The sequence below is a fragment of the Physella acuta genome, unplaced genomic scaffold (genome assembly GCF_028476545.2).
Source record: "Physella acuta isolate Inbredline_101_S28 unplaced genomic scaffold, ASM2847654v3 ptg000286l, whole genome shotgun sequence".
Taxonomy (NCBI): Eukaryota; Metazoa; Mollusca; class Gastropoda; family Physidae; genus Physella; species Physella acuta.
In genome coordinates this window covers 1-14,962 of record NW_026731805.1, presented here as the reverse complement: position 1 = coordinate 14,962, position 14,962 = coordinate 1, and the positions used below count along the sequence as shown (strand labels likewise).

The following is a 14,962-nucleotide window of genomic DNA, read 5'->3' as shown; positions in this document are numbered from 1 at the left end:
TTTCCAGACGACAAAGTCCCTCCCTCCCCTATCGACATTTTATGAACGACACGCTCTAACCCCGCCACCCCAACCCTGTCTATGTGTCCATACTGCTCACCCCACACACCCACACTCTATCGCCGTCACCACAAACCGCACACCTACCCAAAGATATATCCACACACCCCACACACTCACATACACACAACCACCACTCGTAGGCATATCTAAACCACACTTCCCCTCCCCCCACACACACATCTCCACAATCCCCCACACACCACCACTCGTAGACATATCTAAACCATATATTCCTCCAATAATTATCTCCAGCCCCTCCCTTCCCCCCTCCCTCCCCCCACACACAAAATCACCACTTGTGAACATTCTAAACCACATACTCCCCCCTCCACACAGATAACTCACCACCACCCCTAGCGATATTTCCACCCGACTTACCCCTCCCCCCCCCCCACACACATACACACACACATCCCTCCCCCACCCCCACGGACAGCAATGCAATTAGCCACGGGGACAAACCAGCCCTAGAAAAGATAAACCCCGTCCCAGGGATTTGACAGTTATGGAAGACACAAATATTGGTGTGTCTCCCCGCCACGGACGAGAAGAACAGTCAAATGGATTAGAGTGGCGTCTATGAGACACGGTGTCATTGATGGGAGGGCTCGCGACTCGGCCATGCCAGGGCAGTGGTGGCTAGGGGCAGTGGTGGATGGGGCAGTGGTGGCTGGGCAGTGGTGTATGTTGCATCGGTGGTTGGGACATTTGGGGCTGGGGTATTTGGGGGCTGGGGCAGTGGTGGCTGCTAGGCATTGGGGGCTGGGGAATTGATAGCTGGGGCATCGATGGTTGGAGCATTGGGGCAGGAGCATAGGTGTCTGGGGCAGTGATGGCTGGGGCATTTGGGGAAGGGGCATTGGGTCTGGGGTATTGGGGGCTGGGGCAGTGGTGGCTGCCGGGGCATTGGGGGCTGGGGCATTGGTGGCTGGGGCATTGGTGGCTGGGGCATTGGTGGCTGGGGCATTGGTGGATGTGGCATCGGTGGTTGGGGCATTTGGGGCTGGGGCATTGGGTCTGGGGCATTGGTGGCTGGGGTATTGGGGCTGGGGCATTGATAGCTGGGGCATCGGTGGTTGGAGCATTGGGGCAGGGGCATATGTGTCTGGGGCAGTGGTGGCTGGGGTATTGGGGGCTGGGGCAGTGGTGGCTGCTAGGGCATTGGTGGCTGCCGGGGCATTGGGGGCTGGGGCATTGGTGGCTTGCGCATTCAGCTATAGTGACCAGTGGGAAAATCACATGGAACTGACAACACAACTGTCAACGGACTTTCAATAGAACGGCCAATAGAAGCGTAAATAAAAGTGTTAATCGACTGTCAATGGAACTGTCAACAAAATTTTCAATGGACCGATGGAATGCCAATAAAACTGTTAATGGAATGTAAATAAAACTGTCAATAGACTGTCAATAAAACTGTCAATGGACTGCCAATAAAACTGTTAATGGAATGTCAATAAAACTGTCAATAGACTGTCAATAAATCTGTTAATGTAATGTCAATAAAACTGTCAATAGACTGTCAATAAAACTGTTAATGGAATGTCAATAAAACTGTCAACGGACTGTCCATAAAACTGTCAATGGACTGTCAATATTACTAAACAAAATATACTGTCAATATAACCGTCAACCGATTAAAATAACAATCAAGCGCAATAATTTATTATTACATTGTACTTGTCATGAACCGGCAGCCTTGAATTATAATGAACAACAAACATACATCTACTTTAAATTCAAGACTTAGTATCATACGAGATTTTGAAAGAGAGGAGGGGTGGGCCAGTGGAAAGGTGTACGACAACATATTGTCAATGCATACAAGTTTCCCCATTCTTCGAGCTAAGAAACAACAACAACCAAGGCAGAGAGTTTTAAACCGCCGAGACAGACCGCTGTAGTACACGGGATGCCCATACCGATTGATGACGTGCACGATGCAGAGCACGCCGTGTCGCCGGGGTGAGCACTTACCTGCCCGCTCTGGTATCAGGTGATGAGCAGGCCCCAGGGGAACCAGACCAGGTGCCGAGTAGAGGCTAACTCAACCCTCCTCCACCCCCCACCCCCCTCCCCTGGAGATAACGGTCTGTTTATCAGGAGCCTGAGCCGCGTCGTTGTCCGGAATGGGATTCGAACCCACGCGGGTGTGGTCAGAGAAAACAACTCGTTGAGTGCCGGGTATTCAATTTCAGCTGAGTCGGCACTGTGGGACAAAACTCGTCATCGGGTGTCAAATGACAAATGTCCGGTGGTTACGTCATCAGACAGGAAGTCGAAGACATATTCCAACTATATATATATATATATATATATATATATATATATATATATATATATATATATATATATATATATATATATATATATATATATATCGATAATATTTTCCTAAACCTGAACAAAATCCTTACTTAGACTTTACTTTCCCTAACGTGTGTTAATTACCCATCACAGCTGAGAGTACTAAGGGGCGTTCTAGTTACTTAATCCCAGATTCGAACTCGAGACTTTCGGGTCTAGCCGTGGCTCTACTTAGTTGTGAGTAATAACTGATAAGGCGTGAGTGATAACGGGAAAGATGAACATATAACATTTTGTAGATATGGATTCGGTAAGTCAACTACAACATTCATTGCAACTTGTGAAATCGTTAGCTGGTTTCATTTTTTTAATTACCTAAATCATTTCCTAACCCATCCACTAGCCTTAGTCCTAATTGTGACGCTTAACTAAAACACGAAGGTCGACGTAGGACTATGCGTAAACGGCTAATCGAAAAAAACAATCGAAAAAAACAACATAACTGCCTTTTCGAGGAACATATTTTTGTTTTTGTTACATCATTATTTATACTTGTTTACAAATAGGTATAAAGCGACCCAACACTTAATGACACTTTTTTTTTTGTTTTGTTTCCTAAATCCTGCCCTAACTCATACACTAGCCTTAGCTCTGATCTGAACTCAAGCTCCAACTCGAAGGTCGTGCTAACATTATAGGTAATCTGAGCATTACGAATATGCGTAATTGGTTAATCGAAGAAAAAAAAAACATAATTGCCTTTCGGGGAACATATTTTGTTTTTGTTACACCACTAAATGGTCATTTACATATAGGTATAAAGCGACCAACACTTAATGACATTTTTTTTTTTTTTTTTCCTAAATCCTGCCCAAACTCATACACTAGCCATACACTGAACTCAAGTTCCAACATAAAAGGTCGTGCTAACATTATCGGCAATCTGAGCAATAGGAATATGTGTAAACGAGCCGACCCGCTGCGTATCATACGCCGCTATTTAGTTGTTTTTTTTTTCTACTTTTCAGTAATTTATAATTTGTGAATTCGACAGTACCAAAGCTGCCATTGAAAATATTTGCTTAAAAACACTAACCCCCCCCCCCCCCCCCCCCACGTGAAAGCAGCCTCCTCTTAGTTACCTCCTCTAAGTTTAAAATCGTTTCAAACTCAATTATCTGCCCCTAATAGCCGTCACCAAACCCGTCTCTATGATTGTAAAATGTAAACAGAGTGAACACCGCTCACTATGTGGGGGTGGGGTGGGGGTGGTAGTGATAGTGATAGTGATAGAGAGGAAGAGAGGGGACTGCAAAGGCGCGCTTGCAGCTTGTTTTCTAACTGATCCCAGAAGAGAATTATATATATAGATGGCTAATCGAAAACAAAAATACCTTAATTGCCTTTTCGGGGAACATATTTTTTTGTTTACATCAATAAACGGTCATCTACATATTGGTATAAAGCGACCCAAAACTTAATGACATGTTTGTTTTCTTTCCTAAATCCTTTCCTCATCCATACACTAGCCTTAGTCCTAATTGTGACGCTTATCTAAAACACGAAGGGTCGAAATAGGAATATGCGTAAATGGCTAATCGGAAAAAAAAACATAATTGCTTTTCGATAAACATTGTGTTTTTGTTACATTAATAAACGGTCATTTACATATAGGTATAAACGACTAACACTTAATGACTTTTTTTTTAATTACCTAAATCCTGCCCAAACTCATACACTAGCCTTAGCTCCGATCTTAACGCTGAACTCCAGCTCCAACACGAAGGTCGTGCTAACATTATCGGCAATCTGAGCAATAGGAACATGCGTAATTGGTTAATCAAAGAAAAAAAAAACACAATTGCCTTTTCGGGGAACATATTTTGTTTTTGTTACATCAATAAACGGTCATCTACAAATAGGTATAGAGCGACCCAAACTTAATGACATTTTTTTTTTGTTTCCTAAATCCTACCCAAACCCATACACTAGCCTAAATGGTCATCTACAATAAGTATAAACGACCAACACTTAAAGACATTTTTTGTTCTTGTCTTCTAGAATAAAAAAAAAGAACCAAAAAAACTCAATTGTGGTTTGCCTTGATCACCGGCGACAACCTAAAGGGGAGTAACTGTGGTTAAAGGGAAGTGATTCATTCAATCATTCCTTAATTCATTCAAATTTCTTCCCCCTTGCTTGGCAGAGCTGTAAGGACACGGGCGACGACCGGGGGGTCCCAGCGGCTGATTGAGTCTCCCCCCCCCCCTCCCCTTGTAAATCCTAATAACTGTCCCATCCCCTCATCGATAGGCGACTGTTGCTGCCTCGCATTCAACATCCACTGATTGGCAGTCAAGGAGAAAATCAAATTAGAAACTGGCGGCCATTTTTTTTTTCTTTTTTTTTTTTACCGGCGTCGTCATTTTCAGAAAGATCGGAGACCACGGGAAGACATGGGAGACGAGGGAGGGGGAGAAGGGGAGGGGGAGTCAAAAAGTGTTGTTGGAACTCGACAGACGACGCGAGGAGGACGGTTTTTTGGGGAGAAGGGGAGGCAACTGTCTCAAATGTGGATTGGGAAAGGGCGTGAAATCAAGGGAAATTACTCAAATCTGCGATGTTCAATGAGATATGGCTTGGGTCAACAAATGACGAGAGGGGTGTAGAGAGAAAGAGAGAGAGAGAGAGAAAGAGAGAGAGAGAGAAAAAAAAGAGGAGAGAAACGGAAATTGTGGGGGGACATAATAGTTAGGGACAGCAACTCTTAACGTAGACCCACTTTACGAAATTGTCCTCCGCGCTAGTTGGATTTCTTCATTCCCTTTATGGCGGAGAAATTGTGCTTTAAACGGCGGGCTGGGAGAGTTGCTTGTACAAAGTAGAAGACGGGGCGCGGGTCACTCATGGGTGTATGTGTGTGGGGGGAGGGGGGGGGGTGCAATGACACGACTGACCTGAGACAATCCGAGTCTATGCCCTCAAGAAGAAATCATATTGTCAAAAAAAAAACACATTACAATCTGACTAATGCATCTAAAGCTTTTGATAGTCATAATTGGTCATGGCTTCACAAACAAAATAAAAATAGTAGGTTTTATTCTTTGGTGCTTCGGGGGGGGGGGGAATTAAATTTGTTATCTCCCCTTTTTTTCGTAAGAAAAGTTACCAGTTATACATATGGCTGGTGTCTTCTACTCTCGGTGACCATCGAATGCAATGAGATCGTTACATTCCTCTTTAATGTACCCGAAATTATGTACCTCCCTTCCCCCCCCCCCCCTCCAACAACATATGGTACCCACCCAGCCATTAAAAAAGGGTCCACCCACACAAGGTGAGGTAACTACCCCCACTCTCCCTGCCCTCCAAGTGCACCGATATCCCAAGAACTAACTAGCACCCGAACCTGGAACCTGAGGTAAGTCTACTAAATCTAACTACACGTAATTGCATTAATTACATGAAGTTGCATGTAACAACATGTAACCATCGTAAAAGTTTTTCCCCGCTAATCAATCGTAGTAATCCAAACGTTTTGTACCTTAATATTCAATAACGACATCCAACTTAAGGTCATAACCCGAATCGTGTATCAACCAATCAAATTCCGTGATTTGCGACTAGATGTCACCAAAAGTCTCTTTCCCCCTAAGAGACAAAAAACCTCAAGATTCATTTAAACACGCATCCCTCACCCCCCCCCCCCCCCACCTTACATCAATTCGCATCCATCTTTCATTACCTCCCATCCTCTCCCACCCCTAACCCAGAGCTAGATGCCTACATAAAAACCCATCACCGATAAATACGGAGCGACATCCAGCAAATTAAATAACCTAGTCGCTACATAATAACTTTACTGTCTCCGTAGATATTGTCTGCATGGGCTGGAAAGGTTTCTTTTTTGTGTGTCCACACAGAGAACAATGAATCAGAACGACAAATCAGAGAACAACACGACAATTTAGGGAAAGACAAATCAGAAAATCAGAGAAAGACAATTTAGGGAAAGACAAATCAGAAAATCAGAGAAAGACAATTTAGGGAAAGACAAATCAGAAAATTAGAGAAAGACAATTTAGGGAAAGACAAATCAGAAAATCAGAGAAAGACAATTTAGGGAAAGACGAATCAGAAAATCAGAGAAAGACAATTTAGGTAAAGACAAATCAGAAAATCAGAGAAAGACAATTTAGGGAAAGATAAATCAGAAAATCAGAGAAAGACAATTTAGGGAAAGACAAATCAGAAAATCAGAGAAAGACAATTTAGGTAAAGACAAATCAGAAAATCAGAGAAAGACAATTTAGGGAAAGATAAATCAGAAAATCAGAGAAAGACAATTTAGGGAAAACAAATCAGAGAACACGACAAAAAGAGAACACGACAAATCAGAGAAGAACACAACAAATCAGAGAAGAACACGACAAATCAGAAGGACGATATGATATTCTCTTCAGAAGAGCCGCGACATTTTTCTCTGGCCTACTGATGCTTCTACTGTTTTCTCTCTTTTCCTAGATGTGCTGAACATTATCTAGGTCAGAGAATCGTTCTTCCCCTGCCCCATTCCCCGAAATCTAACACTCCCTTGATCTAGTTATTCCAATGTACGATTCTAGATCTTGCAATTTCAATTGCCTGACATGATAGTTTTTCCATCCGCCTCCTGTTTTTTTTTTAATTTCAACTTCCACGTCTAGCTCCATTTATATAACATCCTAAACAACTATATTATCCCTTTAATTTAAATTATTTCACTGATAAAATTACTATTCTACTTACTTCCCTTTTAATCTAGCGCCTCTATTGCAAATTCTTCCCCATTAATCTAGCACCTCTACTGCAGTTTCTTCCCTTTGCTTCAAGTCCTTCTGTATCCGAGTTATTCCCCTTGCTCAATCTTCCAATTTCTTCCCAAGTCCTCTCCCCTGAGTTCAATGTCTTTCTCTTGATTTGATCACTTTCACCTAGTTTAGAGTGATTTCCCTTTGTTTACCTTCCAACCCCCAGTCCTCTGGTTAGAATACCGTCACCACATAACCCATCAAACGCACTGCATGAGACAATTATTTCATCATTATTTAACTCTACCTCTGGTCTCTCTGATACACACCCCCCCCCAAATCAACCCCCACCCCCCCCCCACCCCTACACCGAAACCCATCCCTGTTGTCTAATCATAGGAATATAACACCGTCCATCGATTGGGTCCCGTCCCCCACCCCCCCCCACCCCCACCCCTCCCTTGTGTTTGCCGTAGAGCAAATCACATTAGCCCCGCCGGCTGGGGACATTTAGGCCGTAGACCGGAGGACTTGTTGTCAAATCGCTGCCGGATGACAAATGGTGACACCCGACCTCCGGCCGTGCACATGGCCGGCGCGGCGTGTTACACAAGGACGGAGCCGGAAAAACACGGCAACTCAATTTGCAACGATTTCATGCGATGGATTCGGCAGGACGGGCATTACTTACTGTGGGTGGGAGGGGGGCAGGGTTGGTTAGACTTATTTAGAGGGGGGGGGGGGGCAGAGTTACTGTGTCATAGAGGGGAGGACATGGTGGTTTTTGCCTGTGTTTAGGGTGAGGGTTGGGGTAACAGTTGGGGAGATAGTTACCCTGGACAGGGACAGTGTATGCGATGGGGGTGGGGCGGGGGATTGGTCAAGAGAAGTCATGAGTTGAGTGGGCGGATAGGAGGAGGTACGTCTAAGGACATACAGAGGACAGTTGACCAGGACATACAGTTGACCAGGACATACAGTTGACCAGGACAGACTTTCAGAGAGTTGACCAGGACAGACTTTCAGACAGTTGACCAGGACAGACTTTCAGACAGTTGACCAGGACAGACAGTTGACCAGGACAGACAGTTGACCAGGACAGACAGTTGACCAGGACAGACTTTCAGACAGTTGACCAGGACAGACTTTCAGACAGTTGACCAGGACAGACTTTCAGACAGTTGACCAGGACAGACTTTCAGACAGTTGACCAGGACAGACTTTCAGACAGTTGACCAGGACAGACTTTCATACAGTTGACCAGGACAGACTTTCAGAGAGTTGACCAGACAGACAGTTGACCAGGACAGACTTTCAGACAGTTGACCAGGACAGACTTTCAGACAGTTGACCAGGACAGACAGTTGACCAGGACAGACAGTTGACCAGGACAGACAGTTGACCAGGACAGACTTTCAGACAGTTGACCAGGACAAAGAGTTGACCAGGACAGATAGTTGACCAGGACAGACAGTTGACCAGGACAGACTTTCAGACAGTTGACCAGGACAGACAGTTGACCAGGACAGACAGTTGACCAGGACAGACTTTCAGACAGTTGACCAGGACAGACAGTTGACCAGGACAGACAGTTGACCAGGACAGACTTTCAGACAGTTGACCAGGACAGACAGTTGACCAGGACAGACAGTTGACCAGGACAGACTGTCAGACAGTTGACCAGGACAGACAGTTGACCAGGAGAGACCATCAGACAGCAGACAGTTGACCAGGACAGACTTTCAGAGAATTGACCAGAAGAGATAATTGCCACAGACTCTCCGAGGAGAGACCAGGACAGACCATAAGACAGTTGACCGGGAGAGAGTGTGCATGTGAATGCGAACCCGTGAGTCCCATGCTCTTTGCTGCACTGGATCTACTCAACAAACTTGATCTATACACTTTTATAAGGCGTCAGTTGTACCGTTTGGCAATGTAAAGGAAAAATGGCCGAAGGGGGGGTGAAGGGTGGGGGGGGGGGGGGGTAATGGGAGTTGGACATACATAAAATAAAAATAAAAAAACACAAAAAAACTTTCCAAAAGCCAGCAGATCTTCCATCGCCCATTGAACGTCTCTGTGACGTTTCATATAGTACCTCATCGTACCTCATCCATTAAAGCACTAAAAGATCAACAACCAAAAGATCAATAACTGTCATATTTGATACTAACCCACCCCCCTCCCACACACACACTCACACAGACACGCGCCAACCAAAAATGAAAATTTTCAAAAATATATTTCATGACTCTTTGTGTTTCGTATTTCAAAACGTAGTCCACGACTCTTTGAGCTAATATTTTTCATAAAACCTCTCCAGCTACCCCTCCCCCCGGGGGGTGGCAGGCAATCAATACCGTGCACAGTCCATACGTCCCACTATGTCCCCGTGGAGCGTCCCCACGGTGCCTCCCGTGGCCCCCCGTCCACGTCGCGTTCAGTGAATTCGAACAAGTCGAACGACATCCACTTCTGTCATTGTGTCACATTTATATGCATTGCCTGCGCATCTCTTCTTATTTCCCCTTCATAGTCTGCGCCAGGATGCACGCCATTTGTGCAAGCGCAAAAAAAAACGGGAGTTATTTCCCTTGGGTACTATTTTTATTTTTCCCTTATTGGTTATAGAAAATGAAAGGATGCAAGTTAATATTTCGGAAATAGGGTGGAGAGTAGCGGTACAGAGTAGGGGTAGAGAGTAGTTTTTTTTTTAATACTAACACAGAAGAAGGTACATACAAGCAGACAGTCAAGTGATGTCACAGCCCAGCAAATATGATAACTCGCAATGGGACACCCCGCCTCGCCTTGTCATACCGCCATATTTATATGCATTGCCTTGCGCATCGGCCGTCACGTGGGTCAAGCGACAAGTTACAGAATGGCATTAGTGCAGCTGAATGGGTTATTTCCCCTGAGCTGGACGATGAGGTGGTGGGGGGGGGGGGGGGGGTGGCATATGGGGTGGGTGGTTCGCAAAGTGGAGTAAATTCCCATAGCGCGCAGTCAATGCAAGTACTTAAAAAAAAAAGTTACCCTCCATTTTAGTGAGAAGTTCTTCAGTGGGTATATCAATGACTAGTTAGCAAAAGGTCGGTGCAAAATTGGTTTCTGTTACGGACAAGATAGAGTATCTTGGTGATTTTTATTTTCAATAGGAGAGCGTATTATAACAGATCATTACCATAATAACGATAGCGTAGTTTATATGTACATATATATATATATATATATATATATATATATATATATATATATATATATATATATATATATATATATATATATATATATATATATATATATATACATATCTATATCTATATATATATATATATATATATATATATATATATATATATATATATATATATATATATATATATATATATATATATATACATACATATATATATACATACATATATATTTGTGTATTTATATATATATATACATATATTTGTGTGTATATATGTGCGTGTGTGTGTGTGTATATATATATATATATATATCCAATATTGTGTAACAAATAAAGAAACCATCATCTACCCAGTCTCGTCCCCATTCTCTCCCTCCCCCTCCTTCCCCCACATTAATACAAATAGTTAGTAACATAGTTGATGACTAACAAGCGCTAGTCTAAAGCTCACTGGAGATTTTATTTTAATAATGACACACATTTTATGCAAGTATTCGGGTAATGGAATACCAGGGGAAGAACAGAATATTGTTGTTGTTTTTTTAAATCGAAGTAGAATAAAAAAATGTTATATACTACTACCACACATTCGCTATGTACGCAGACATAATTCAACTAGGCAACATTTAGCTCTAATGTACCCACCACTTGCTTTATAATGTTTAGTACGACACGGTATGGCGGATTTATTATAGGACATAGAGGACTTACTATATGACATAGAGGACTCACTAGAGGACATAGAGGACTCACTAGAGGACATAGAGGACTTACTAGAGGACATAGAGGACTTACTAGAGGACATAGAGGACTTACTAGAGGACATAGAGGACTCACTAGAGCAGGGGTCGGCAACCTGCGGCTCGCGAGCCGCATGCGGCTCTTTTGATGACAAGCTGCGGCTCTTCGGCTCCAAGCAAAAATATTAATAATTATTTTATTTTATTTTCAAAACTCATAAAAATATTATTTTGCAACACTCGATAATGAATTATATAATCATAAACATAAACATTAAACACTCGCTATTCTATTAGAATATTTAGGTACGCCCTATTTTCAATGTACTTCCTATTAAGCTGTTCATCCCGAATTGAAACATTCAACTTCATGGTCGATATCACAAAGAAAATAAACGAGTTAAATGTAAAACTGCGAGGGTATGTTTCGAAAAAAATTACTTTTGTTTTTGTTGAAGACATGGAGAGCGGTAAATTACTTGATTTCGAAAAATCTATTAGCATGAATTGCTTCAGCATTACACCAAAGAAAACGAAAGATGGATTCACCGAGAGATTTGTGCAATTCAAAAGAAATGCAAGTACTCTGACGTTCATAGTAGATTCTCTCAACACAAAAACAAATGAGGTTAACTTTGAGCTATTTGGAATTGATGCTGGTTCGCTTTAAAAATGCAATTGCTGGATTTGAAAAAGACTCATTTGTAGCGCGTAAAATTCACAGAACTCAAGTGCAAGTAAAAATAGAGGTCCAGTAAAACATGTATGTTATGCTGCACAACTGGACAGCTGTAAAATAAACATCGCGAGTTGAGGCACTCATACGTGACGCATGGAATAGATTTGCAGGATGGTACAGTAACGTGGAGAAGTTGACATTTTATTTCATATTTAAAGCTATTTATTTAAATTAAATATATTTATATATATATATATATATATATATATATATATATATATATATATATATATATATATATATATATATATATATATATATTTATCTATATATATATATATATATATATATATAATTAATCCTAAATATTGAAAAGAAATATTAGTGGCTCTTTAAAAACTGGTAAATTTTGTAAATTGCATCTTTTGGCTCTTCCGTCACAAAAGGTTGCCGACCCCTGCACTAGAGGACATAGAGGACTTACTAGAGGACATAGAGGACTCACTAGAGGACATAGAGGGCTCACTAGAGGACATAGAGGACTCATTAGAAGACATAGAGGACTCACTAGAGGACATAGAGGACTTACTAGAGGACATAGAGGACTCACTAGAGGACATAGAGGACTTACTAGAGGACATAGAGGACTTACTAGAGGACATAGAGGACTCACTAGAGGACATAGAGGACTCACTAGAGGACATAGAGGACTCATTAGAAGACATAGAGGACTCACTAGAGGACATAGAGGACTCACTAGAGGACATAGAGGACTCATTAGAAGACATAGAGGACTCACTAAAGGACATATGGGACTCACTAGAGGACATAGATGACTCACTAGAGGACAAAGAGGACTCACTAGAGGACATAGTGGACTAACTAGAGGACAATTAGGATTCAATAGGGACATAGAAAACTCATTAGGGGACATTGAGGACTCGCTAGAGAACATTTACTATTCACTGTAGGACATAGATAGAAGTCCCACTAAAGAACATAGAGGACCCACTAAAGGACACAGAGGACCCACTAGAGAGCATTTACGATTCACTGTAGGACATAGATAACCCACTCCAGGACATAGAGGACCCACTAGAGGACATAGAGGACCCACTAGAGGACATACTCGCCACGGGACACAGAACACCAAAAGGCCATCGCAAGCCTTGGACCAATCGCCTCGGCCATCTCTCGTTACACGCTAATATCCTGTCTCTAACGACCGGCCACATGAAAGGTGGGGGGGGGAGGGGGAGGGGGGGAGACACTGGAATACTCGCTGCCAGAAATTCGGCCGATTACAAACATTCGAATACGTTCCTGAAAGTGGTCATCGTGTGGATATCAATAAAAACATCCCGCGTATCAAACGTGGGGTGGATTAGAGATCCGAATATATCAGGTTGTAAAAATATAACAGCTGGCCAAAATATATTAGTTAATAAAAGATATATCAGCAAGCCAAATATATATGTAAATAGAAATATATCACCAAGCCTAATTATTTAAGACAATGAAAATTTATATTTATGAAACAAAAATATATCATTAAAACAAAAAAGTTAGAAAAAATAAAATATATCAGCAAAATGAAATATATTGATAAAAAAATATAGTATCGATAAACAATAATATAACTATAAACAAACAAACACCAAACAAATAAAGAGATTATCTATAGGACATAATATATAGATGACTGCCGATACTATATAGTGTTCTGAAACTTTTGTTATTTAAATAGGTTTTAATTCAAGTCATTTGTAACAGTTTAAGCTTTGTAGTTTATTATTTAACAAGAATACGACCAACTTCTTCTTCTTCTTCTTTCTTAATTCTAGCGGAGGAAGGGATTCCCTCCAGCACAATTAAGTATTACGTGCAGTTTCTTCCAGTCTACCGTGCCCCCCCTTCCCCCCCCCCCCCCCGAAAGAAATGAAATTTATATAGACCAATATATACTTTAACAGTGTCCGCCCCCCCCCCTCCAAAGAAAGTCTACCGCCCCCCCCCCCTCGAAATTTCAAGTGCCCCCCCGCCCCCCGCCCCCCCCCCCCCCCCCCCGAGAAAAACTCTGGAAGAAACAATGATTACGTGTCAACTGAATGTGCGCCATATAGGCCGTTGACTCCGATTTCAGCTTGCTTTTTTATTTTATTTTTATTTGCATAGCCTTTGTCAAACCAAGAACAAACTACATTTCTACAAGGTATCACTATCAGTTGTTTGATTTTGGAGTTGTCTCTCTTAGAAAAGACCAACTAATGAATGACAATTACAGGACATTTACACTTAAAAACCTCATTCAAGATAACTTTATCCTTTATTTGTTACCAAAATACATTCAATATGAATGAAACCTTTTCTTTACATTTTTTTTTCCCTTTTCTTTTCTGGGAAAAATATTTCTTGTCGCATTCATATACATTGCGACACAGCACATAAAAAGTCGGTGGGGGGGGGGGGGTGCATTAAGAATTCCACCACAAATAGAAGGAAAATTGGTTTAAAAAAGTCACCTTACTGGCGATACAAAAAAAATTGAAGAACTCTCCTAGAGTAATTCTAAATAAACAACCAGAGACCGCGTCACAAGAGTAGGAATCGGGAATCAACAAAACAATGTATTCGGGCTAGAACTGATAATAAACACACACGAAATGTATTCGATTACCTCCGTAAAAATAATATATTCGATTATCCAAAAAAAAAAACCAAATAAAACGATGTATTCTATTTGATCAGAAAACCAACAAAATAACGTATTCGATTAGAACCCGAGATATATTCGATTAGCTCATCGATGCCGCTCCCCCTTCCCCCCCCCCCCCCCCACACCCTCGGCGTCGCGGGGACGGTCCAAGATTCCCCCTCTCCAGAGGACGATAACGAGGACCCTCGTCCCCGGGCAGGGCGAGTGTTTTCAAACGATATCATGACTCACTCGCTCGGGCCTGGCGACTGTTTTGACAATGTAATCATATTTTACGGATTTCTTCCATTTACGACGTCCTCCATCTCACCCCCACCCCCTGTCCCTCTACACACGGGTAAAGTGGGGGTCGATAGGGTGAGCGGTCTGGACTGACCCCCCCCCCCCCCTCCACTTTAGATATGAGTGTTAAATGAAGCATTGCATATTCAAGAAAGTTGACAAAACGTAGTTCAATGAAGA

General features: G+C 42.2%; 1 protein-coding gene across 1 annotated transcript; it reads right to left on the bottom strand.

Moving 5' to 3' along the window:
- Positions 1–566: 566 nt before the first annotated feature.
- Positions 567–4,796, bottom strand: LOC131939647 (uncharacterized). The gene is made up of 3 exons (XM_059298089.1): positions 4,785–4,796; positions 4,114–4,179; positions 567–1,277 (listed from the first exon to the last, which is right to left on the bottom strand). Exons 1-3 carry the CDS (start codon positions 4,794–4,796, stop codon positions 567–569), a joined length of 789 nt encoding a protein of 262 aa, XP_059154072.1.
- Between the last annotated feature and the right edge of the window lie 10,166 nt (positions 4,797–14,962).

Coding starts and splice junctions, on each gene's coding strand:
- LOC131939647 (XM_059298089.1), bottom strand. Junction 1,278..4,113: donor GCGTTAAGATCGGAGCTAAG/GCTAGTGTATGA, acceptor TGGTCACTATAG/CTGAATGCGCAAGCCACCAA.